At 40.1% G+C, this 27956-nt stretch overlaps 1 protein-coding gene and 1 non-coding gene across 3 annotated transcripts in view; both read right to left on the minus strand.

Moving 5' to 3' along the window:
• Positions 1–1804: 1804 nt before the first annotated feature.
• ADAMTS12 (ADAM metallopeptidase with thrombospondin type 1 motif 12) overlaps positions 1805–27956 on the minus strand; it is a 422633-nt gene continuing 396481 nt past the window's right edge. For both annotated transcript variants that reach the window (XM_007535890.3, XM_060191210.1), the window contains 3 exons: positions 24170–24313; positions 15527–15686; positions 1805–3049 (listed from right to left, as the gene is read on the minus strand). In XM_007535890.3, the coding sequence (XP_007535952.2) occupies positions 2871–3049; positions 15527–15686; positions 24170–24313 (483 nt within the window). In that variant the 3' untranslated portion in view covers positions 1805–2870. The remainder of the gene's footprint in view (positions 3050–15526; positions 15687–24169; positions 24314–27956) is intronic.
• Positions 7521–7627, minus strand: LOC132538831 (U6 spliceosomal RNA). The gene has a single exon (XR_009550146.1). It is a non-coding gene; the product is annotated as a U6 spliceosomal RNA (small nuclear RNA).

Genomic DNA, 27956 nt, shown 5'->3' on the forward strand with positions numbered 1-27956 from the left:
AGGCTAACTGATGACCTGAGACAATGTAACGCCTTCAAACCATTGTTTGAAACTTGATTAAGTTTACCAAAATCATCACCTATTGTTTGAAAGCATCATGTTGGGATTCTGCAGGAGACTTGGCTGTCTCAGGGGACTGGGTGGAGGCACATTATTAGTGTATTAAGAAAACCTAGAAAAAACCAAGTCATTCCTATTGAGAGGCAATATTTGTATCATAAAATGATACCATTTTAGGAAATTATTCACTATTCAGTTTCTTATATATTGTTCTCTTATGGCTAGTTTGATTGTGTTTTGATGTTCAAGAAGTAAACCCACAACTTTTCAGAGAAGAGCTAATACCACCACAGTGAAAGGGAATGTAAACCTAATGGATTTTGAGAATGTTACTGTATTTCAGCACCAGGCTGGGTTGTAGGGCTCTCTGGTTCATGGTAGCAGGGAATCCAGTGTATTTCTTGCTACATTTCTTCCTTGTTCACCAAAAGGGGGAAGGAATAAGAACATGGATGAAACAAACCAAAAAAGCTGCTTCATGTTGGTCCCTTTGAACACCAAAGTGATGAAGACATTGAGACTCTTTCCTTCAGAGTCTCCCTAGTTATCTGAGATTCATTTTTTAATTGCAAAACAGGGAGCTATCTAAATGCTTATACTGTAAAGCCAAATGATTATGGGGCAGCAACTGTACCAACTGTCTCTAACAGCAAGTGTTGTCTTAATTCTGGGACCCAGGAGGAAGATGATGTATGGTGGTTTCATATCACAGTCTAGTACAGAAAGTGAATGTCCAAATTCACATTTAGGGCCTTTTCTGCCCTTGAGAATTCAGAGAAGGGTATCAGAAATGGAGCTCCTGGATACATCACTCTCTTCACTTGTTTGATGAGATCAGTAAGAACCTAGATTTCCTCCTGAGTTTTGTAAAATGGGTCCTATCCAGGTCTTGCATGATACTTATGACCCTATATCATACATAATCATGCTAAGTTCCATCAGTCTGACTCACTAAACATCCCCAACTCCCTCAGAGCTGATACTACATTTCAAGAATGGTCTTTGTGAATGAGCTCATCTGAAAAATTTGGGTTCTCTTTCACTTACACCATGAATCACTGAAGCCTCTTATCTCTAAAACTGTTACTTCATCCTAGGCTGTCATTTTCTAGAACTGTTTATATTTAATGACAGAGCCAACAAGAACAAAACCATCACCTATAAATAAATTTCCTGGACTTAGTCTGTACTCCTCCAATTTCTGCTCTGTCTTGGGTTTCAGCCCAGCCTCAGTGTTTTGTTTTCCAGAGGAATTAATAAGTACTGATAGTTAGAAAAGAAAATAAAAACTCATAATATATAAAAACTTAAGTTTCTGGTATCCAAGTAACATAACTGGCATTGGCCAGCAACACCATTACATACTTAAAACAGACATGTATACACTTGCCCATCGGGTCCTCTATCTATATGTATACATTGCTTCCACCACCATCCAGATACTAGCACCATTTTTCAAAGCACCATTCTGCTTTATGAATAGATGACTTAATCAAGAGACACAGGACACTGTGATCCATGGTGGATGTTAGCAAAACAGGGACAGTAGTCTGAAAACATGCTGTCCACCTCACAAAGGCCACATTTCTGACTTCCTCTCTGTCAAGAGTTGATCTGAGCCTGCCTCACCCCTCCCCTAGAAATTTCACCCACTTCCCCTCTTTCTCTGAGTTTCTTTATGTAAGTGTCTTCCTTTATGAAACTGAACTCTTTATGAACTGAGCTTTGAGTTTCAGACCACATCCTACTTGACTGTTGCTGGAAAGCAGACTCTCAAATGTAGACTACTGGGTGCACTGTAAGTAGGTATCCTCTACCTCATTTTGAGAAGTTTTATCCTCTAAAATAAAAGTTCTTTGTGCATTTACCCAGTTCTTTGACACACTTTAATCTAGAGCTCCATCTTTCCCAGTTGGAGCTATAGGCAGGACCCTGTTGGAGCAGTCGTTCCTCAGGGACAATGGCCCCATCCAAGTGGGTAGTACAGACATGGAAGATGCTAACCGGAAGAATGTTCTTCTACAAAGTTATAGGCATTTGTCAAGAATAAGGAGAATTAAGGTTCTCATTCCCTTTCTGACAGCAGCAAGAAATTGAATTTGAGTCATTTGCTTCTTAAAGACTATTTACATAGAAACTTCTCAAGATGTCAGGGCATGTCTTCCAACTATACTACTTGAGTTCTTTTGGTTGACTTAGAATTAGAATTCTTGTATTTGCTCTTTCTTTCTTGTGTCTCCAAGTAGGAAGCTCTGACATGGCATCTATAGGGACAGACTGAGGGCTCCAGCCAGCAAATTAATTTCCTGTCACTCCCTCCCCTTACTGAAACTGGGTAATGACAACCAACCTCTGCCTGAAAATATTAAAAAAATATTCCTGAAGTTTTCCCATGACATTTAAAATAGGAGTTGCCCAAAGAGGCAGGGGAAAAAAAGGAACGTTTTCCCCAAGGTAAATTAACACTATGAGTATGACTGTTTCCTGATACTCTTGACGTAGTCTGGGAAAGTTTATTCTCTTTGTCTGCATCTTTTAAGGGGGAAAAAGATATACATTTCACAGTCTTGCCTGATTTGGAATCATTCCCAGGACCTCATGCCCAGTTCTTCTAAGTTTTCTCCTTCCTATCAGGGAGCAGGGTAGCACAACCTCATGTATCCTGTGAGGGATGTTTTGTGGCTAAAGGAACACAGTGAATTTTACTTTGCTATGACCCATAGTTGGATCCAGAACACAAAGAGCAGAACCTCAGTGTCTTGACCAGAAGGATGCTGTAGTTTATGGTGGAAGCTGGCATCCTTCTGGACTTAAAGTGCTTTGGTGGTGTTGAGCAATTGCCGTCTTCTTGGCTTTTGGGTAGGGATGCTGTGTGTCTGGAAACAGGAGAGGCAGCATTGAACCCTCACGGTGGGTACAGAACATTTCTTCATGGCTTTCAGTGTCTGGCAAAAACCAACTGATAACTTGTCCTTGGTGCAAAGGCCATCTGTGGGAGGAGAAAAGCATAAGGAAAAACTGAAACAGAATCAACTGTCTGTCTACCAAGAAAGATTCCATAATAATCCATGATAGCTGACAACCACTGAATGTTCTGTACAAGACACTTTTCAAGTTGTGTGTTAAAACTGAGTCAAGGATCACAGTTCTTCACTCTCACATAACAGATTATATATTACCACCACAACTGTGGCTACCTAATAGTGTTCAGCCTCATTCTATAACTGACTTTATACAATGGGTGTTGGTTAGCAGGACTCTTTTGGGTCTTAGAATTCATGTAGGAAATAATGCACACATGAGGACTAGGGTTTAAATCTCTGGTATCGTCTGCAGGGTTTAAATCTTTGGTATCGCCTGCTTCAAGAGGAGTACAGTAGTGCTGCAGGTTTCTCTTCTACTTGTCTGTCTGCCTTTACCTCACCCTCTCTCTTTTTGTCTTTCATCTCTATCAAAGCAGAAGGAAAAAAATGACCACCAGGAATGGTAGAGTTTGTAGTCATTGAGCCCCAGTGATAAACCTGGTGGCAAGAAAACAACAAAATGAACAAAATGAAACAAATTAACAAAAAAAGCATGGAGAACCTGGCTTATGAAGTCACTGTATCCAGGATGACAAAAGGCACACATGGCAGAACTAGACCCAACATCCACCAGTTAGATTTATAGTTGCTTTGTAAATGCTGACAAAAAACAAACAAACAAACAAACAAACAAAAAATCCCAAACACATGGTCATAGATTTAAGACCCTGAGTTTAGAGGTATTTTATTCTGCAGTATTGCTAGGCAACAGTTAAATGCAATGTTTTTCAACAATCTTTAGAGTAGTACTGTTGGAAAAATGGTATTAGACTTTTCCATTTTATATATGAAGAATATAAGAGAAAAATTAAAAACTGGCACAGGCAGGTGAAATAGCTCAATGGGACAGTGGCTGCTTTAACATGAGTGTAACCTGAGCTTGAGCCCAAGAGAAGGAAGCTTCAGTACTGTATTCTCTCTCCCTCTTCTTATCTGCTTCTTTGTCTAAAAACGAACAAAAACAAACAAAAAAACTGGAACAATGTTCTCCAGTTGATAAGAGAGTGCTCCCAGAGCTTATGTACTATGCAGAGGGCCAAGTAATCACCCACTCATCAACCACAGCTCATCAGAGAGTCTAGTTATACAAAACCTGGCTGTTTTCTTGCAGAGAGGCACCTCAGATGAAGGTGTATGACCAAATAATTCTAGTAGCAAGTATGCAATCAGTGATGTGGATTATAATCCATGTTTGATTCTAAAAAACTATTAAAATTTAGAGGCCCTGATTTCTTCTTGCATGAGGCAGAGAATTAGACTAGATTGCACAGAGACCCCCCCACACAGCATTTTCTTTCTCTCTCTCTTCCTTTATCTCTCTTTCTTTCTTTCTTTCTTTCTTTCTTTCTTCCTTTCTTTCTTTTTTTCTTTCTTTCCCTCTAGGGTTATTGCTGGGACTTGTTGTCTGCACTACGAATCCACTGCTCTGGAGGCTCTTTGTTCCCTTTCGTTGCCCTTGTTGTTTATCGTTGTTGTTATAGCTGTCATTGTTGTTGGATAGGACAGAGAGAATTAGAGAGAGGAGGGGAAGACAGGAAGGAGGACAGAAAGCACCTGCAGACTTGTTTCACCATTTGTGAAGTGATCCCCCCACTGCAGGTGGGGAGCTGGGGGCTGGAACTGGGATCCTTTGTGCTTTGCCATGTGCGCTTAATCTGCTGTGCTACTGCCCATGGCCCCCTCCCACAGCATATTCTATGGCATGTAATCTTCATTTGGAAGACAGTCAATGAAGCCCCCAAAACAGATTGTTCTCCTGTAAACTGTTTCAGATTTTGCTTAGTATCTCTTAAAGTGCTGGTTGCTTTTCTTTTTTCCTTTACAGCAAAGATCTGAATAGTCCTGTAGAAACACTTTTGCACAAACTTGCTACTGTGTTTTTGTAAGTAGAACTGCCAGTAAAAGTGGAAATTAAGGTGCTACCCTCTTCACCCCAAACCAGTGATAGTATTTTTTCCCTCACTCTGCTTTTCTTGTCTTTAGGTCACAGAGGCAAAAACAAACAAATAAAATAACAACAACAAATACCTTTTATCTCCTCAGAGCTCATTATTCTTGGTTTTCATGTAAAAAAATAAAAAAATATTCTCTTAGCTGTCAAAATTCCATTTTTTTTTGCAAGTTTTAAGTGCTCTTGGGAATAGGTAACCTAAACTTATCTTAGAACCCCAAAGCTCTTCACTATGGATTGTTTTCCTGCTCAGACCTCTTCTTTAAGCCTAGTATAAGTATCAGTCTCATTTGACACTCATCTGTCTCTTCTTCTGGCTTATCTCACTAAGCATGATCCTTCAAGGTCTATCCAAGATGAGGAAAAACAGAGGATTTCATCATTTCTTACAGCTAAGCTATGTACCCCATAAATAAATAAACAAAAGAAGGCAGGACAGTAGTCAAGCAGTGGCACACCTGGTTGAATGCACACATTACTATATGCAAGGGCCTGGGTTTGAGGCCCTCTCTCCCTACCTGTAGGGAAGATGTTTCTCTTTCTCTCTGCCTCTCTATCTCCCTATCCCCTCAATTTCTCTCCGTCCTATCAAAGAAAATAAAAAGGGAAAAACTGCTGCCAGGAGAGCTGGATTTGTAGTGTTTGTCCAAGTCTTACCAAGCAATATATATATTACAGAATTACATGTCAACAGGGGTTTGAATCTATACCATTCCCACTACTAGAGCTCTGAATCTTCATTTTTCCCCACTGCAACCTACTACAATTCCCCTAAGGTTGTAGACATGGGCTAACAATCATCTCTACAACTATCTGTCCACATTTATTTAGTTAGTTAGTTGTTCCTTTTTTTCTGATTTAATCCTCCCTTCCCCACTCATACCATCATTATTTAAAAAAGGAGAGAGAGAGAGAGAGAGAGAGAGAGAGAGAGAGAGAGAGAGAGAGACCAGGGTAAAACCAGGTTTAGGTATGGTGTATTGCAGCAAGGTCAGGGACTTCAGGCTTACAACTCCAGTGTTCAAGCACTGAACTATTTCCTTGGCTGATGGATGTCTATATTTTAATGCAGTGGTGGGGAATGAAATTAATGGTCTCCCTGCACTTTTCTTTTACTATTTTAAATTTTAAATCCTTAGTATGGTGGGGGAGAGGAGAAAAGGAGTGATATAAAAGGAAGGGAGAAACAGTAAGATACCACTCCATCATCCACACAACTCCCCAGGAGCTTGTCCATGGTGCTTTTGTGTGGTGCTAGGGATGGAGTCAATACTCCATGCCTGGTTAACCATGTGCTCTACCTCCAGAGGTATACTTAGCTTCCTTCTTTAAAATATTTAATTTATTTATTTATTATTGGATATAGACAGAGAAATTGAGAGGGAAAGAGGGAATACAGAAGGAGAGAGACAGAGAGACACCTGCAGCCCTGCTTCATCACTCATGAAGCTTTCTGCTGCAGCTGAGGACCAGGGGCTTGAACCTGGGTCCTTGCACATTATAATGTGAATGATTAATGAGGTATATCACCACCTGGTCCCCCCCTTAGTTTCCTTCTAATCTTATTTTTAAAATTAAGGGTTTCAAAGAAGCTAAGTAACTGACCCAACATCACATAGCTGGCATGTATTGAAAGATGGTGGTGCTGGAATTTGAACTCTGTCTGAGTGTCCTCAAAGTTTTTGTCTGAGTGTCCTCAAAGTTTTGCCACCAAAATAATAGATTTTGTTTATTGGTGGAGGTATATCCAATCAGGCCTTCCTTGATCAAAAACATCTTCATTTGGTCATCCCTAATGGTCAGGTTGGCTTGATATTCACATTTCTGAAAGGGGTTGATATTCACATGTCCTTGCCTGATATTAAAAAGCATGAGTTAATAAACTCTATTTTTCAATGGTCCCCAGTGTTCTAGAAACAGACTGGGTTCTGGGGTTCATATGTATGAGAGTGTAGGACCTGAACCAAGAGTAGAGGATGACAGTATCCTATACTGTTAGACTGCTCTAGGCTTATACTTAGCAGCTCATTTTGATAATAGCCTTGAGCCCCACATCATGGCATGGCTTAATTGCACCAGCTCTCTTCATTATTGTAAAAAATGAAGGCTTTTTATGCTCATCAGCCAACTAGATTCCAGCTGAAGCACACACAATACTGGTAATTAGGGGCCACTGGGAGAGGTGATCTGAATTTGCTTCTGCCTAGTCAATAGAAAATCCTACTTGGAAATTTAAAGTGACAGCTACTTATAAGCATGTTTGTGTTGTCAGCTGTGTCTAGGATGAAGAGATAATGTTGGGCTCTCAAAAATAAGATGAAAAGCAATTTCAGTGTGATTGACAAATACAGATAGTTTCCATAATCCTTTGGAGTGGCTACAACTATGTTTTACTCATTACTATAGTCTCAGCTGTTATTTTATTTTAACATATGGAAGGATTTATGGATTTGCATGCTGTCCTTGTAAAGGTGTCCTGCAAATCTTCTCTGCATCCTTCCAACTATAGTAAATATGCTGCCAAAGAGAGTACCATAGCCTTGGATTTTAGCACTTGCCTGAGATAAACCTTGAGATCCACAATGTTTACTGAATAATTGAACGGCATTCTAGCCTTGTAGAAAAATACCTCTCAGAGAAAAGTTTGCTAATTCAGCTATTCATTTGCATCAATTTGTGCCTGAGTATTATACTTATTATATTCCTTTCTCCTCCTCCTCGCTCCATCTACTCCTAATAATTCCCAAATAACCATATGGTGATAATGACTCAAGAATGATATATGTAAGAAGAAAGTGTCATTGTTAGGGACTCAGAGATTATACAGGATCCTGTACTAAATTTGAATAGGTATGGGCTCTGACTCAGATCAATGTGGTAAATAGTTAATTGTAGGTATATATTTTCTTCATGTTTGGGAGATACTCTCTGCCCTGATCCAGTTTTCTAGTACTACTCTCTACTGTGACACCATCTTCCCAGATAATATTTTTAGTCCACCTACAGGTCAGCTATTAAGATCCAGAAAAAAAAATACCAGAGTCATAGGCTTCTAGGAATATATCTAAAATAGTCTTCCTAGCTTCCATCCATCCTAAAATCCCTATTCCCATCTGCTGTATTTCTACTTTATGGTTCCTGTTCATTAAACATTTTGTCCTGCTTTTTATCGTACTGAATTTCAACCAACAAGTTGTAGATACTACTATAATTTCATTCTGAACTCCCTGGGCAGATGACCTCACCAGTGTGTCCTGGAACCAATGTGTGTCCAGAGCTCTACTCCACTAAGGAAAGACAGAACAGTCTGGGGGTATGGATTGACCTGCCAATGTCCATGTCTAGTGGAGAAGCTACTACAGAAGCCAGACTTTCCAACTTCTGCAACTTCTGTTTGATGTATTTAGATGGTCCCTCATTGGGTGCATAGATGCTAATAATTGTTACGTCTTCTTGGCCTTGCCTATCTTTTATTTATTTAATTTATAATCTATTGTGTCAGAGATGAGAATGGCTGTTCCAGCTTTTTTTTTGTGGTCCATTAGCCTGTAGGATAGTTTTCCAGAAGTTGGAAGAACAATTTTTTGGTCTATATTGCCAGGAGGCTAAATGTTAGGGGGAAGAAGACTACAGAGCTCCAATTCCATGAGGACCGAAGAAAGAAGGGTGGGTGGTGGAGTGGGGCAGGGCCCTCGGAAGTAGCAGTAGTAGGTGTGACTTAGAGAGGAAGGGAAGGCAGGGCCATAGAACAAATAAGTATAGATAGATAGTAGATAGATGATAGATTAATAGATAGATAGATAGATACAGAAATAATAGTCAATCCATATCTGTGATCTTGGGAGAACTCATACAGTTTCCAGTGGAAGGAATGGGGGTACAAAGCTCTGAGGGAGGGGAAGGTGAAATTATACTCCTGTTATCTTGTAAATTAATATTAAATCACTAATAAGAATTAAGAAAAAAAACAATAAGTTGTCACATTGGATAGGACATTGCACTTTGAAGTTTGAGGTACCCAAGAAGTCCACTCCCCAGCACAGCATATACCAGAATGATGATGTAACTAATTCTCTTCCTCTCCTCCTCTCATACATAAATAAATAAAATATTAAAAAAGAATTTAGCTTTTTTTAAGCTAATTTCATCAAAGTAAGGACTACAAAAGCTGAATAAGGGCAAGAGACTGGCATATTTTAATGATGACTCTTTAGTCATTATCAGGCGACTCCATCAGCTGAGGCCCCAGTCAGGGAGTCCTGAGATTCCCAAACAGACATGATAGGTCTAGATCTTGAATAAATCCCTCTCTCCATTGTTACTGGTCATCTCTATCAGGAACAACACAATAGACTCCTCTGTGGGCCCTATAGGACCTTACCCTCAACATGGATCAACAATGGCAGAGAATGTTCCATCCTCCAAAGGGAGGATGCACAACATACTCTATCTTCTACCTGAGGAAGATGGGTCCTGAAATTGGGGCACCTTGGAATGTTCCTACTCATGACCACAGAATGTGAACTCAGAGCTACAGGGATGCAGAGGTCAGATAGGCTCCTAAGCTGAATATGGGCCCCAGATCAGATCAAGTCAATGGGGTATACAGTCAACAATATTTATACACCTTTCCCATATTTGGGAGCTACTCTCTTCCCTGATCCAGTTTTCTGGTCCTTTTTCCAGCCATGGCATCATCTCCCCAGACAATAACTTGGATCCACCTGAATATCATATATTGGGCTCAGAAACAAAAAGAAAGAAAAATAAAACACTAATTTAGTTATGGGCCCTATGGAATATTAAAAAAAAAAGTATGCCTACTAGCCCTCTACAAAACAGAGACCCTACCCCCCCCCACAACTCTCATCTGCATTAGTCCAGCCTAGGTTCATGAGTAGTCAACAATTTGTTTGACTTTATGTTTATTCTTCTTTCAGCCACCAGGTTCCAGATGCTACTGTGATGCCAACTGGACTTGCCTGGGCAGAAGACTTCACCAATGTGTCCTGGAGCCCTGCTTCCCCAGAGCCCTGCACCACCAGGGAAAGAGAGAGACAGACTGGGAGTATGGATCAACCTGTCAATGCCCATGTTCAGTAGGGAAGCACAGAAGCCAGACCTTCCACCTTCTACACCTTATAATGTACCTTGGTCCATGCTCCTAGAAGGATAAAGAATAGAAAAGCTATCAGGGGAGGGGCTGGGACACAAAGTTCTGGTAGTGGGAATTGTGTGGAGTTGTACCACTTGTATCCTACCGTTTTTGTCAATGTTTCCTTTTTATAAATTAAAATTATATATATGTATATAATATATATATATATATATATATATATATATATAAATTTAGCTTTTGTTTGCCTCCAGGGTTATTTTTGGGGCTCAGTACCTGCACTATGAATCAAGTGCTCCTTGAAGTCATTTTTTCCCTTTTGTTGCCCTTGTTGTTTGTTTGTTATTGTTGTTGTTATTGCTGACATTGGTGTTGGATAGAACAGAGAGAAATCGAGAGAGAAGGGGAAGACAGAGAAGACGAGAGAAAGACTGACATTTGAAGACCTGCTTCACCACTCATGAGGTGACCCCTCTGCTGTTGGGGAGATGGGAGCTCGAACCGGGATCCTTATGTCGGTTCTTGTGCCTTGTACCTGCCAAGTGTGCTTAACCCGCTGTACTACTACCTGGCACCACAGCTTTTGTTTTTTTAATCATCATGATGTAATACCTGAATAAAGCTATCCCTCATTAAATAGTACTGGTAAGTTTTGTTTTTTACTAGTAGGGTTTTGATAGAGCTGCGTGATTGCGGTACCTAACCCCACTATTTTTTCTTTAATCCAGGTAGAAAGTGAGAGATAAAGAGGAAAAAGGAGACAAAGAGGTATACCTGTGGGCTAGATCACATTTTGGCTCAAAGTCCATGTTTTGATGGCTAAAATCCTGTGTTTTGCACCTGGCACTTTTTACACCTGATGCCTATGCTTATGTAATGCTGACTCAGCATACCGGATATAACAATCACTGGGACTGACTACTGTGTATGTCTAAGCTGACTGTATGTGCTTGAGTATATAAAAGGACACATAAGGAATTCTTTTTTTTTATTTAAGAAAGGAGACATTAACAAAACCATAGAATAAGAGGGGTACAATTCTGCACAATTCCCATAACCCAATCTCCATATCCCCTCCCCTCCCCTGATAGCCTTCCCATTCTCTATCTCTCTGGGAGTATGGATCCAGGGTCCTTGTGGGTTGCAGAGGGTGGGAGGTCTGGCTTCTGTAATTGCTTCCCCACTTAACATGGGCATTGTCTGGTCGATCCATACTCCCAGTCTGCCTCTCTCTTTCCCTAGTAGGGTGGGGCTCTGAGGAAGCGGAGCTCCAGTACACATAAGGAATTCTATAGCTTCAGCATTTAAAAAAAAATGAGTTACTATTGAAGATGGTGAAAAGGAGCCAGGTGGTAGCTCACCCAATCCAAAGTTACCATTCTTGTGAACCCAAACTCCAACTTCCAGTATCTGTCTACAGGGAAAAGCTTCACAAGTGGTAAACCATGTGTCTTTCCTTCTCTCTGTTTCTCTCTCTATCTCTCTTTATCACCCTCCATTAAAAAATGGGAATGGTGGGAGTTGGGCGTAGCTCAGTGGGTTAAGCGCAGGTGGCGCAAAGCACAACGATTGGCATAAGGATCCCGGTTCGAGTCCCCGGCTCCCCACCTGCAGGGGAGTCGCTTCACAGGCGGTGAAGCAGGTCCGCAGGTGTCTATCTTTCTCTCCCCCTCTCTGTCTTCCCCTCCTCTCTCCATTTCTCTCTGTCCTATCCAACAACGATAACAACAACAACAACAACAGCAATAACAACAACAACGATAAACAACAAGGGCAACGAAAGGGAAAATAAATAAATAAATGAGAAAAAAATGGGAATGGTAGAACTATGCAGGCACTGGGCCTCAGTTATAACTTTGGTGGCAAAGAAGAGAAAAAAAGATGTCAGGAAAGGAAGAACTCAAACTGGCTCCTTAATGTAGGATAGACAGGGTGCTTCTCAAACATTAATGTTATCCAAATCACCAGAGGATCTCATTTAAATGCAGATTATAATTCAATAAACTGCAAGATGAGACCTGAATATTGTTTATTGAATTTATCTTACTTCTCTTTATTTATTATTTTTTGAGACCTGAATGTTTTTAAGTAACTTCCAGGTGATTCCAATACATCTAGTTCTATACTTTGGACTATATTTTGATTAGCAACAGAATGAGACTGAAATTTGATAGAATTCCTGGTGGCTTCTTTCAGAGTTTCAAGTAAGTGCAGAAGACCTAGACTTCCTTCCTCAGGGCCTGCCACTCTGTCACTAATTTGTGACTTTCTTCTTTGTTTATCACTATCTTTACCACATGGTAAATGCTTAAACAATGTTTTTTTTTTTTTTTTTTTTTTTTTTTTTTACAATCCAGGGAAAATCTCAGAATACTGACTCTGTTGAATGTTGTTTCTAGTATGTGGAAGGGAAAAAAACAGATTAAAAAATTTTAAGACTTCCTTTAATCTTCAGGAATCTTTATAAATACTACATAACATATAACCTAGGAGGTGACATAGTATGTGAGGTGCCAGAATGTCAAGCATGTAGTCCTGAGTTTGGTCCCCAGCATTCCCTATGCTACAGTGGTGAAGAAATAATTAATTTTTTAATTAATGTTAATAAATACATATAAATTAAAAAGTGACTACCACCACATAATGACAAATGGTGCTCTTTCAAGATTCCCATGACCCTTGGTTACTGTCTGATAGTTCATTCTTAAAAAAAAACTACTTTATTTATTTTATTTCATAGGCAGAGAGAAGTTGAGAGGTAAAGTAGATGGAGAGACAGATACCTGAACTACTTATGAAGCCTTCTCCCTTTAGGTGGGGACCACTGGGCCTTTGAACCCAGGTCTTTGTGTGTATAAAGCATGCATTTAACCAGGTGTGCTACCAGCATGTGATAGTCCATTCTTTAATTAGAAGCAGAGTAAATTCATCTGGTTCTCTAAATCTCAACTTTTTTTATCTCAATTTCTGAACTGCATCTATGAGACATTTTCCACTTTGTAATTGATTTAAATAAATGACCAAAATCCCTCTCTCCCTGTCTGAAAACTTTTCTTTTTTTTTTGAAAAACTATTTCTCAATGATAGTTTACTTTAGAAATCTCACATGTCGGGGCCAGGTGGTGGCACACCTGGTTAAGTCCACACATTACAGTGTGTAAGGTCTCAGATTAAAGCCCCTGCTCCTTGCCTGTAGGGGGAAAGCTTCACAAATGGTGAAGCAGGGCTGCAGGTGTCTCTCTGTCTTTCTCCCTCTCTATCTCCCCCACCGCTCTCAATTTCTCTCTGTCTCTATTCAATAATAAATAAATAAATATATTTTAAAAAATCTCACATGTCAGGGCCAGGTTGTGGTTGAGTAAACACATTACCATGTACAGGGTTGCACACACATATTACCATGCACAAGGACATGGGCTCAAGTCCTTAGTCCCTACCTATAGAACAGAAGCTTCACAAGCAGTGAAGCAGTGCTGCAAGTCTCTCCCTTCCCATCCCCTACTAATTTTTCTCTGTTATATCAAATAAAAAACAAACAAACAAAAAACTGGCCCTAAGAGCAGTGGATTTGCCATGCATGTATCAAGCCCCCGCTATAACCCTGGTGGCAAAAAAAAAAAAAAAAGTAGAAGAATGAAAAGAAAGAAAAAGGAAATATCACATATCAATGAAACACAAGATATTGGAATGAAAATCAGAGTTCATGGCTGAACCTATTCATTTGTGAATAATAATACTGAAGACTACTGAGATAAAACAACTTACCCAAAGGAAACAAAAGAGCTGGTTTGTGATGGAGTTTTTTTTTTAAGTGCATGTAAAATTATGATTTAAAACCTAATTGTCTTTTATAAGGCTTGTGTTGTTATTTCCCTTCAAGGGAACCTGAAGTTTAGAGAGCTAAATAAGCTTTCAAGGCCACACAGACAGAAAGCAAGTGCTTTGGGAAATAAATCCACTGCTTTCAGATTATAAACCTGGGTTCTTTCCACTTCTGAGGAAGTGCAGAGAACTGGGTTGGCATCCTGGCTCTGCTATCACCCCATCATGTAATCACTGACACGAGTCTGCAGTTTCACTATACACAGAGCGACTAAGATGATTCTCTATCATTCATATCCACTGCTCCTGTAGGCCATCATTTCCCTTCTTTCCTTCCTTCTTTCCTTCCTTCCTTCCTTCCTTCCTTCCTTCCTTCCTTCCTTCCTTCCTTCCTTCCTCTTTCCTCCTTTCTTCCTCCCCTTAATTTTTCCATTCTTCCTTTATTCCTTCCTTCTTTCATTATTTTTATTATTTAATAGGAAATTGATAAGGAAGGGGAAAATGAGAGGGGGGAGAGAGAGAGGGAGAGGGAGAGGGAGAGGGGAGAGGGAGAGGGGGAAAGGGAAGGGGAGAGGGGGAGACAGAGACAGACTTGCAGTGCTCTTTCACTGCCTATGAAGCTTCCCTCTTCCAGGTGGGGACTGGAGACTTGAACCTTCATCTTCACTTTCAACTGGGTACACAACTGCTGGCTCCCTTTTGAAAGTTAGAGTTGAGTGTAGTAAACAATACCAATGTACCACAGTTCATATCTCCCTCCTTAGGTTTTTACTTCATTTTCATCTGTCACTACCCCACACTATACTAGTCCCATATTCTATGTTTTCTTGTCATGAAAACTCTTGAGAATTTTATTTTTTGTTTCTGGAGGATCACCCAAAGCTGACTGGAACTACATAGTCTCCCTACACAACTGGCCTCACACATCTGAACATACCTAAATTAGTGTGTCTATTGGTTAATGGTTGAAGAGTGTGGGGGTATGGAAGTTGAGCTCATTGAACCTAGGAGGGGACAGCTCTGTGGCATCAGTTATACTCTGGAGGAGTCACACAGAAGCTGGGACTGTTTGAGAAGAAACCCTGACCAATGTTCTCACTTTTCAGTCTTTCTGCCAGCTCTCACCTGGAATGGTCTCACCTGGAAGCACTACCATAATGAATCCAATTACCAATTTGTACTTTGTTTCTGGGCAACTGGTCCTAAGACAGAGGTACCGGTTTGATAGAAAAGGTTATTCAGTTACTACTGGCTTGGCTTCCTGAGAAAGAGTTCCTCTATGTGGGATAGTGGCAGCATACACATGCTTCAAAACTGAAAAGTAGCTGAGACAATCACTCAAAGAATCACAATCGAACATCACCCAACCTGAAGCTTCCTCCAGGGTTTCTCCTTGTTTCATAAGAGGGCAACAACCCTCCACATGCCATGTCATCTATAACGTGGTGCTTTCTCCCTCCCTCCAAGCAAACCCATTCACCCATGGCCACCCACCAGCACCCTTCCTGCAGGCCTGCTGGTTGCATTTCTGAAGTTCAGGGGGTCTGGGTACATGATCACAGGAGCATCTGTCTTGGTCTTCTGTTTTACTATCATCTGAGGAGACACAGTGGACAGTCCTCTTCTGAAGGCCTCCCCCACAGGAGGTAGTGCACTGAAAGAGAGAGAAGGGCATGTGGAAAGATTTAGAATTCTTCCTCAGGATCCCCAGGACAAACAACTCCAATAAATACCTTAAAACCTCTGTGGTCAAGCAGGCAAAAGTTTCAGGGGTCAGAAATACTTTCAAAGAAGCCATAGAAGAAAGGTACTCATTCCCATCTGGACATATGGATTTAGAAAGAGTTAATATTATAGACTGTGTGTGGACTAAATTAATATTATAGACTGTGTGTGAACTAAATTAGGCTAAATTTGCTATTGTGTTCTCTGTACCTGTTAAATAAGGAACATGAACAGAATGTAAAATACAAGCAAAGTCAAAAAGTAAATTTCCATCTTGGTGGCCCTGGTGCCTCTGCAATCTGGTTTGTCTGACTTGGTTTTTAACTTGGGGCTGGGAATCAGATGTGAGGAAAATGAATCCAGTTATCAGGGGAGCTGTTATGGGCTAAAACAGTAAGTGGGAGAGGAAAAGCAAGGTGGAATGGGAGTGAGACTTTAGAACAGAGGTTGTATGGAATGAGGATGAAGACTTTGGAAGGAGTAGAGCAGGAATGGGTCTACTTGGAGTCTACATGGTCCCCAACCCATCCTAAGGGATACGGTTCTCCTATAATGTCATGATGGGGCCCGCTGGAAGCAGGAGAATCTGTGACCTGTGGAGGAAACTTATACAAGGCGACTCCTGGGGATGCCAGAAAATGTGTCTGAATTAACTATATCTGCTCTTATAGATTTTATTCCAGCAAAATACATAAGGCATAAAATGTATCCTTTTAACATTTTCTTAAGTATAGAGTTCAGTGCTTTAAGCATCATGTAGTGATGACCACTACCCATCTTCAGATTTTTTGTTTAATATTTCCAAATTGAAGCACTGTACCTGTTAAATAAGAACTCTCTATTTCCCACACCACCCTCAAACTAACAACCAACATTCCAAGTTTTGTGTCTCTCTGAATTTAACTATTGTACTGTGGCATGTTAGTTTATTTATTTTTCCCTTAAATATAAGTTTATTACAGTTCTCTTAAATTTTACTAGTGTTTTAATAATGATTTACAGGCTTATAAAATTATAGGGTTCTGGGAATCAGGCAGTAGCACAGTGGGTTAAGCGCAGATGGCACAAAATGAAAGGACAGGTGTAAGGATGCTGGTTTGAGCCCCCAGCTCCCCACTTGCAGGGAAGTCACTTCACAAGTAGCCTATCTTTCTCTCCCCCTCTCTTTCTTTCCCTCTTCTCTCCATTTTTCTCTGTCCTATCCAACAATGATGGCAATAATAACTACAACAAGGGCAACAAAAGGGAACAAATATTTATAAAAAAAATTACAGGGGTATAGATCCACACTACATCCACCCCCTCCTCATTTGGATAACCCCAGATAACCATTATATTCTCACAAAGTCTTTGCCTCTTCCTTCTTTTCCACCTCCACCTTACCCCTCTTCTCTTCCCTCCGCTACAAGTTCATATATTTTAGTTCTTTATATATTCCACATATGAACAAAACTTTTTAGTAGTAGGGGCCAGAGACAGTTAATGGTTATGCAAGAGATTTTCATGTCTGAGGTACTGAGGTCGCAGGTTCAATCCCCTCCCATAGATGTCCTTCACTTCCTTATTTACTTCACTAAACATAATGATCCTCAGTTCCATTCATTTTGTCCCTAAGAGTGCAATATTATTTTTTAAAAGCCCACATACAGTATTTGTTATCCTGTGATTTGGTAATTTCAATTAGTATAATGTCCTCAAAATTCATGCATGTTGTATCCTATGCTAGATTTTTCCTTTCAAAGTGGAATGATATTATACTGTAGTTACATAACAAATTTTTTAATGCATGCATTTATTGATGGGCACTTAGAATGGTTCCATATTCTGAATCTAGCAAACCATATATGCTATTATAATTTATATTCTGTCATTTATTATGTTGTGTGCCTCCTTTCCTATATAATCAAAATATTCCAGCAGGCAGAAACCACTTATTTTTCTTTCCTCCTCCTTGTCTTCCTCTTTCTTCTCTCCCCCACTATTCAAGTCAACTAGATGAGTGCTAAACATACTGTAACATTCAATAAGTAATCATTGCTTATCTGGTCAAAATAAGACTGTTGCCTCTTCCACCATCATACGCAAAGACCACAATGCCTGTTCCTCCTGCTCCTTCCCCAGAGTTCTTTACTTGGGTTCAATACATCACACTCAATTCTATTATCAGCTACAAAGTCCTCATGGGAAAGAAATATTGATATGGAAGAGTTAATTTCTTTCTTTTTTTTCCTTTAACACTATTCCCACCACCAAAGGTTATATGAACTTGAAAATGTACCCCCAGCATTTTTTTTTTACTTTGGTGCAATACTCCAAACTCAGTAAAATTCTGCTTTGCATTTCCCTTTCTGTTCTTTTTCAACTTCTGTTCATGAGTGGGATCATCCTAAAGAGTCAATCATACCCATCCAAATAGATCTGTATATGCCTATGTTCATAGTAGCATAATTATGAATAGCCAAAACCTGGAAGCAACCCAGGTGTCTAACAACAGATGAATATCTGAGAAAGTTGTGGTATATATACACAATGAAATACTACTCAGGTATGTAGAATAATGAACCCACCTTTTTTTATTTATAAAAAGGAAGCACTGACAAAAAAACAGCATAAGAATGGTACAATTCCACACAGTTCCCACCACAAGAACTCTATAATCCATCTCTTCCCCTGGTAGCTTTCATATTCTTTATCCCCCTGGGAGTATGGACCTAGGGTCATTATGGGGTGCAGAAAGTGGAAGGTTTGGCTTCTATAATTGCTTTCCTGCTTAACATGGGTCAATCCACACTCCCAGCCTGTCTCTCTCTTTCTCTAATGGGGACGGAATCTACTTTCTTTGACCCATCTTGGATAGAGCTAGAATGGAATTTTGTTAAGTGAGATAAGTCAGAAAGAGAAAGGAAGAGATAATTACTAACCAAGCATTTTACCTCTCTCTCTCTCTTACACACACACACACACACACACACACACACACACACACACAGAGAGAGAGAGAGAGAGAGACAGAATCAGAGAAGTACATTCCATGCATTTACCAGTCAGTTAAGTTTCCTTAGGATGCTAAATAACTTCTGAAGAAGAGGCATAACTTTGTGTTTTATTTGGAGGGATTATGCAGGAAGAACGGTTACTTGTTTGGGTTTTGTTAATTGTTGTCAATTAAGTTTGAGGTTTTAGAAGAAAGGTGCTACCTCTCTCAAAGAGTTCAGTTCCATTACCTTGGACCTAAAATTTAAAGAGATCTTTGTTCAAAATAGGAATAATTAACTGAACTGATCACAGCTTACATTTAAATTTACTTTAACCTCTTTTAGTCTTGAATACTCTGATTCATAATAGTTCAAGTATTCTCTGAACCTCTTTGGAAAGCTGATGCCCAGGGCTTAGCAGATAATCAGGAGATTTCCTCTGCAAGGGACTGTGGAATAGATACAAGAATACTGGACACTTATTGCTTCCACTTAACCAACTAGATCAATGGAAAATAAGATGGAAATAAACATTTGACTAGTGAAGTTCCTATTAGTATAATACTGTTTCAAGTAGAAAGGAAATATCCTTGTAAAAACCATGCAAAATAATATATGTTTCCTGGTTTTATATAGAAACAAATCCTCCTCTTCACAAAAAAAGAAAAGAAAATTGAATTAATGTGTCAGATAGTTTACGTATTTTAAGTTTCTCACTAATCTTCATACTTTCTGCCCTAACTTCACATAGATGTTTATAACTGAAGAGATGCTCTGGAAATCTGGTTTAAGAAAAATAAACATACCAAATCTCACATATCACAACTTCAGTGCTACCTAAGTGTCAAGATGAAGCATAGGCTAGGATGCAGTCTAGGTGAATAAGGGCATTTCTGACAATTGCCTCTTCTCAATGAGTAAATTAACACCCTAAAATGCTTCACACATCATTACTATTATCATACATCATCATTCTTGCCTGAAAATAAATAGCATTGTCTGGCTCCTTTTGAAAATGAATGACAAATGTGGAAAACTGAGAAATGTTATGCATGTACAAACTATTGTATTTACTGTGGAATGTAAAACATTAATTCCCCAATAAAAAAAAAGAAAATGAATGACAAGGCATTCAAGCCACAGGGGATTGCACCACGTGCACTTAACCCGCTGCACTACCGCTGAACTCCCTGCCAGAGGGGATTGATAGTAAGCATTTAAACAGGTCGTCTTCAGTTTTCAATTTGGTGTTGGAGTCTATGTTTAGGAATGAGGCCAAACTTATAGCACTTCATGACAGTCCACACTGAATCACATTTTCTCTTCCAATGGCCACATTTGATTTGAACAGTAATGCTTCTGCTATTTTGATATAATGCTCCATGGATACTATTGAAGAGGCTGATCTCAAGACACATTCTTTACTTACTGGGTACCAGTAAGTTGTGAAACCAGAGGTAATTATGTTTTTTTATTTGTTGCTTATGAAACAATTAATGTTCAGGTTGCAATGACTTATGTTAAAATGACAGCTACCAAACTATAATAACATAAAAGCAAGTTAAGTTAGATGTGACTGGGTTCATTGGGGCTGATATAGACAGATACTAGAACAAATTACTAGAACACTAATCTCTGAGGGGTTAGTGTACCAGATTTGCTTGGCTGCCTCTTTCCCCTAACTGTTGACTTCTCTTTCTTCCCTTCTCTCTTTTTCTTCTTTCCTCTGTCTCTCCATTCCTTTCTTCCCTTATTGCTCTCGTTTTAAAATATTTATTTATAACTTTTGTTTTCTTGTAGTTATTACTATTGTTGTTGTCATTGTTAGATCAGACAGAGAGAACTGGAGAGAGAAGGAGGCAAGACAGAGAGGGGGAGAGAAAGAGAGACACCTGAAGACCTACGTCACTGCCTGTGAAGCGACTCCCCTGCAGGTGGGGAGCCAGGGCTCAAACCAGGATCCTAACACCGGTCTTTGTGCTTCACACCACGTGCGCTTAACCCACTGCGCTACCGACTGACTCCCTGCTCTCTTTTTTTTGATACCAGGGGCTGGGGCTTAGTGCCTCCATGACTCCACTGTTCTCAATCTTTTTATTTTTTTAAATAATGGGTGAATGGATTAGAGACAGAGAGCAAGAGAGAAAACCTATAAGCACCACTTCAGTGCTGCAAATGGAAACTGTGGGCTTGAACTCAAGTTTTTGTGCATAGTAACCTGTGTGCTCTACTCAATATCTGAGCCACAACCCACTGTTGATCCTTTGATAATCATTTATGAGGTGGTAAGCACAAAACACTGTACCTCATACCATGTCAGCTACCTCTCACCTCCTGACTCTGAGAATTTTTTTAAAAAATTTTTTATATTTATTTTCCCTTTTTGTTTCTCTTGTTGTCTTTCATTGTTGTTGTAGTTATTATTGTTATTGTTGATGATGTCATTGTTGTTAGATAGGACAGAGAGAATTGGATAGAGGAGGGGAAAGACAGAGGGGGAGAGAAAGACAGACACCTGCAGACCTGCTTCACTGATTGTGAAGCGACTCCCCTGCAGGTGGGGAGCCGGGGGCTCGAACCAGGATCCTTACACCGGGTCTTGTGCTTTGTACCACGTGCGCTTAACCTGCTGTGCTACCACCTGACTCCTGACTCTGAGAATTTTTGCAGCCAATGAGATGTGAGACACACTGAATCTTATTTAATGGCCACACTTGAATAATTTGGGCTATGGGGGATATTAACCACCTAGGAGACCCTGTAAACAAAGCATTCTGGGAGACAAGAACCAGTATCTTGTGTCTTCTCTTCCTGCTCACATGCTACCCACGGAGTCAGAAGAATATTGATTAGTTTTACAGAGTTAACAGGTGCATCCAACACAATGCAGTAGTCAGGGAGTTGAGTGATCAGTCTCTGAAGGCACCCTACATACACACACACACACACGCACACGCACACACACACATATACAGTCACTCTGTAGTCTCCACCTCCCATGCCTCCTTCCTCTTTTCTCAAAATTATTTTACAGGGCATCCAGGACAAAACAAATCAGAATGATGACAGTATCTATAAGATAACTTTGTTGTTGTTATTCTCAGTGTTGCTGATAAGATGTTATTTAATGCAATAAATGAACATTGACAAACCAGTGATGATACCAATAGACCAGTTCCTTATCTATAGTTTAATTATTTTTGTTTTTCCCTTTTTGTCAGACATAGATAGGCCATCTGGCAAACTGATCTGAAACTCACTAAACAAAGCTGAGGCTCAAACTCTGGGGGAGATTCTCTTATTCCCTCCAGAAAGAGCCAGACAAAGAAGAACCAAGCTATTGGGGTCCACATTGACATTTCCCAGTGTTTGTGCCTCCAGGATAATTTTGATATTTGATTTTTTAAAAACACTTATGTACTAATGAGAGAGGCGGCAGAGAGAGGGCAAGAGAGAAGAAAAGAGGCAGCAAAGTGTAAGAGGGAGAAGGAGAGAGGGAAAAAGAGAGAGAGACAGAGAGAGAGAGAGAGTCTCATAGTATATATGAATATATATATATATATATATATATATATATATATATATATATACACACACACACATATCCCATAGTATATATCCCTGACATATAATTCCAGAGATGGAACTTGGGTCTTCACACCTGCACGTGCACTATTCTAGACACTACCAACTCTTTAGCTACTGGTATGTGATACTTTCTCTTTACTTCTTTTTCTTTTGAACTCAAGACAATAGCACTGACTCCACATGTCAGCTATGCATCATTATTTAGCAGACTTACTGCTCTTAAACAGGAGAAGAAAACTAGAATGAATATAGGCAGATGAACTATAAGCCAATGAACACTACCTTGTACAATGGACACTGTAATAGACATTGAACATTCATAGTAGACACGCTTTTGTGATCAAAAGAAAACAAATGGTATTTTCTCTTTTTCTTTCTCCTTTTTTGGTCATTGTTGGGACTCATGTTTGACTCTCAGACAAGAGAGAGAAGAAGGTGAAAGAAGAAAAATGGGAGTCAGGCAGTAGCGCAGTGGGTTAAGCGCACGTGGCGCAAAGCGCAAGGACTGGCGTAAGGATCCTGGTTCAAGCCCCCGGCTCCCCACCTGCAGGGGAGTCACTTCACAGGTGGTGAAGCAGGTCTGCAGGTGTCTTTCTCTCCACCTCTCTATCTTCCCCATCTCTCTCCATTTTTCCCCCTCTATCTTCCCCTCCTGTCTCCATTTCTCTGTCCTATCCAACAATGATGACATCAATAATAACAACAACAATAAAACAAGGGCAACAAAAAAGGGAAAAAATAAATAAATAAAGATTTTTAAAAAAGAGAGAAGAAAAATAAAGATGCAGCAGCACTAAAGCTTCCCTCTGTGTCGTGAGGGCCAAGCTTGGGCCTGGGTTATGTGCATGACAAAGCAGTAAGCTATTTTGCTAGCTCTATTCCCCACCCCACCCCCTCTTTCTTTTTCTTGACACCAGAACTATTATTGGGGCATGGACCCTGTATGACTTCATTGTTTCTGCTTGCTATTTTCCCCTTTTATATAGAGGTTGAGAGACAGAGAAAAACAGAGAGGTGGACAGAGGCAGAATGAGAAAGAGGGCCACTATATTGCAGCACCACTTATGAAGCTTCCCTCCCATCCCCAGGAGTCACTCCTATATAGAGGCTGGGAGCTTGAACTAACCCAGTTTAGTCCTCATGGATAGAATAGTGCCAGGCAGTAGTGCAGAGAGTTAAACACCCATGATATGAAGTGGACTGCACTGACAAGTGTAAGGATCCTGGTTCAAGCCCCCAGCTATCCACCTGAAGGAGAGTTTCTTCACAGGTGGTGAGCAGGTCTGCCAGGGTCCATCTTTTTCTCACCCTTTCTGTCTGCCCCCCCAATGAGTCCTCATTTATAGTAATATGTACATTCTGCTACCTGAGACACTTCCTATCCCAGCTACTTTTGCTTGTTCTCTCTTTTTAGTTGGGGTGGGGTTATAGCTTTTAACAATTAGGAATGACCCATCAACTCCTTTTGATTGGTGTCTAGGAGATACAACAGGACCCTAATATCTCTTCCTCCCATCCCCATATTTCCTTCCCCAGAGTCCTTTGGTTTAGTGCAGTACACCACATCCAGTCCAAGTTTCATCTTAAGTTTAGCCGTATAGTCCTTTATTCTTAAGTTTTACCTGTAAGTTAGATCATTCAGTACTGATCTTTGTCTTTCTGGCTTGTCTTACTTAACATGATGCCTTTAAATTCTGACCAAGTTATTGAAAAGGAGATGACATCATCATTTTAACAGCTGCATAGTATTCCATTGTGTATATGTACTATAACTTTAGTCCAGAAACCATCAAATACTTTTGCTTTGTAAAGAGTAAAGTGAACTGAGTAGTATGTTGTCAATGCTTACCAGGTCCCAGTTCCCAGTAGTCCAGTGGCAGCAAGGGTGTCCATTACATGGTGCAAAGGGCACAGGTTTTTTTGTCCAGTCACAAAGACCTTTGGGACAAGTCACCGCTCTCTCCTGAACTCCACCTCCGCAGGACCTGGAACACTAACACACAATAGGGTTACAAGCTTAGGTAAAAACAACAACAAAAAAAATAATCACATAAAGGCATTTTCATTATTAAGGGTTTTTTGAAATCATATGTACTGTATACTGTGTTATTAAGAGTATCAGTATCTGTACCAAAACAGATAGCCACTGTATCAAATTCGTCACAATAATCACAGTCATTTCAAACACCAGTGGTGAAACAGGAAATCCGGAAGACATGGAAGGAGAAGAGTGAAAAAAAAATGTAGAAGATATCAAACAGTTTGCTGACAACATTTCAAATGGAAGGAAGTTTGGTTAAAAATTGAAATGGGCTGCCATTACACAATGGACTTTACATTATCTGCATCTTTCCTTCTGGATTAAGCATGTTTATATTCCTAAAAAGTAAAGTTGAGGTTTTATTTTATTTTATTATTTTTTTATGACTACCTCTGACAGCTTGGATGGAAAGCACACATTCCTCTCCAGTTAAAACGAGATTTCAGTCTTTCTTTCCCACTACAGAAATTTCAGAATTCAATGTATCCATATTTGGGGTAGAGAAATTGTCAGGCATGCACATGCTTTTCATGCACTGGTTGTGATTCTCAGAAAATAAATTCAAAATGACAAGTTTGGCTTCTGCAGGGAGGTAATTCTAAAATGTGTCAGGTTTTTGTTCACTAGAATCATTTCCTAAGATATATTTATATTGTTTCATTTTCATGAGATTCTTGGAGTGGAAATTAAATCTTATACAAAGAATGTATGAAAAGTTCTTTAAGTACTAGGAAAATGAGTCTGAAAAATCCTGGGGTGTGTTTTGAAAGCATCTGGACCAGCAATGGCAGCTTTTTCTTGGTGTTTTCTAGAAATGCAGAATATTAGGCCCTACCCAGGTCTCTGGGTTGGAAGCTCTGGGTGCAGAGCTCTGTCATCTGTGTGCTGACAAACCCTACAGATGATTTTGAAGTGGGCTAAAGTATAAGAACTGCTGGTTCTCAAAAACTAGATGTAATTCATCAAGAATATTGAATTAAGACTTATCATATGGGTTATTAGGAGGATGAAATCAGTTATTCTAGGTAAAATGCTCTCAGACTATGGACATGTGCAGAATGCATGGAATTTTTTGTTCTTCATTTTTACACTGAACAGATGTAATTGGGAAAATTATAATTATTTTCTCACAGTTGAAATGGATCTTTCAATGCATGTATTTGGGGTTAGCTGATGTTGGATAGTATGCCAGCTCCCCCTGGCTTCTGCTTAACCATATGCCTATATAGGGATAGATTTAATCCCATTCAAAGCTTTGGTCTATTTACATAAATCACTTTTACATTTACATAAAGCACTCCAGGGCATTGGTGGTTCAGTGATAGGATTCTCGCCTGCTCTGCCCCCTCCTTGTCACACTCTGATTTTCACCAGTCACTTTTCTCTCCACCCTCTTATGTCACATCCTGTTTCCACCCTACTTGGCAAGTATATATAAAGACAGCATTGTGAGTTTTAGGGTACTTGAGTTTAGCTTAGCTCGTCTTAGATTGTGCTGCGTCCTGCATGAATAAAGAGATACTGCCTACAGCTCAACCATGAGTCCCTGGTCATCTGTTACCCGCCCGTGAAGCCAGCCCGGCGAAAACAACATAGCCCTGCGAAAACAACAAGCTGACATTTCCTAAATGAGCCCAAACATTCATTTGAAGGCAGCCTATTAGTGTATGAAGAAAGAGCAGCTTCAAGGTTGGATTGTTGGTTAAACTTCCAACAGTAACTATGTACCCTATAGTTATGGTTCTCAACCTCCCCTTTCCTGATGCATGTTAAGTTTAGCCCCACATAGTTTTTAATTTGCTCTTTCTTCTCAGTTAACTCTCTGTTCAGTGCCTACTGGGCTAAGTAAGTTAGTTGAAAGAGCATATGCACTGGGGTTGGTTTTATGTCTGAATTAATTCTCAACTATGTGTTTTCTAGTTTAAAGGATGAGTACATTTCTTAAATTCTTTTTAAAATTTTATTTATAAAAAGGAAACACTGACAAAACCATAGAATAAGAGGAGTACAACTCCACACAATTCCCACCACCAGAACTCTGTATCCTATCCCCTCCCTTGATGGCTTTCCTATTCTTTATCCTTCTGGGAGTATGGACCCAAGGTCATTGTTGTATGCAGAAGGTGGAAGGTCTGGGTTCTGTAACTGCTTCCCTGTTAAACATGGGTGTTAACAGGTCGATCTATACTCCCAGCCTGCCACTCTCTTTCCCTGGTGGTGTGGGGCTCTGGGCAACTGGAGCTCCAGGATATATTAGTGGGGTTGTCTGTTCAGAGAAGTCTGGTTGGCATCATCGTAGCAGCTGGAACCTGGTGGCTGAAAAGAGAGTTAACATATAAAGCCAAACAAGTTGTTAAATAATCATGAAACTAAAGGCTGGAGTAATGCAGATGAAGAGTTGGGGGGGGTCTCTGTGTTGTAGAGGGCTAGTAGGCATACTTTAGTTATATTCCAAAGGCCTTGTGGCTATACTAGTATTTTGTTTTGTTTTTGTTTTTATTACCTTTCCCCTGAGCCTGAAATCTGATATGCAGGGGGATCCAAGTTATCGTCTGGGGAGATGATGTCATGGCTCCATAACACCCAACCAAAAAGAGGTGTGTACTCCTATGTTCATAGCAGCACAATTCATAATAACTAAAACCTGGAAGCAACCCAGGTGCCCAACAACAGATGAGTGGCTGAGAAAGCTGTGGTATATATACACAATGGAATACTATGCAGCTACTGAGAACAATGAACTCAACTTCTCTGACCCATCTTGGTCAGAGCTAGAAGGAATTCTGTTAAGTGAGCTAAGTAAGAAAGATAAAGATGAGTATGGGATGATCCCACTCATCAACAGAAGTTGAGAAAGAAAATCAGAAAGGGAAACTAAAGGTAGGATCTTAGAAAAGAAAACACAAGTCGAACCTGAAATGGAATTGGAGTATTACACCAAAGTAAAAGACTCTGGGGTGGGTGGGTGGGTGGGGAGAATACAGGTCCATGAAAAATGATGAATGAAATAGTGGGGGTTGTATTACTAAATGGGAATCTGGGGAATGTTATGCATGTAAAAAAAAAAAAAAAAGGAAGAAGAAGTAGAAACGCAAAGCAGAAATTGACTGAGTTTGGAGTATGGCACCAAAGTAAGAAAGCAGAAGTATACTAGAGTTTGCAGTGAGTACCTCCCTAATACTTCCTCTCCACTTTTCCAAGCTTTGGGTCCATGATTGCTCAACAATTTGTTTGGCTTTGTATGTTAACTCTCTTTTCAGCCACCAGGTTCCAGATGCCATCAGGATGCTGGCCAGGCTTCCCTAGACTGAAGACCCCACCAATATGTCCTGCAGCTCTGCTTCCCCAGAGCCCCACCCTACTAGGGAAAGAGAGAGGCAGACTGGGAGTATGGACCGACCAGTCAACGCCCATGTTCAGCGGGGAAGCAATTACAGAAGCCAGACCTTCTACCTTCTGCAACCCACAATAACCCTGGGTCCATGCTCCCAGAGGGATAGAGAATGGGAAAGCTATCAGGGGAGGGGGTGGGATATGGAGATTAGGTGGTGGGAATTGTGTGGAGTTGTACCCCTCCTACCCTATGGTTTTGTTA

This window comes from Erinaceus europaeus, chromosome 5 (genome assembly GCF_950295315.1).
Source record: "Erinaceus europaeus chromosome 5, mEriEur2.1, whole genome shotgun sequence".
NCBI lineage: Eukaryota > Metazoa > Chordata > Mammalia > Eulipotyphla > Erinaceidae > Erinaceus > Erinaceus europaeus.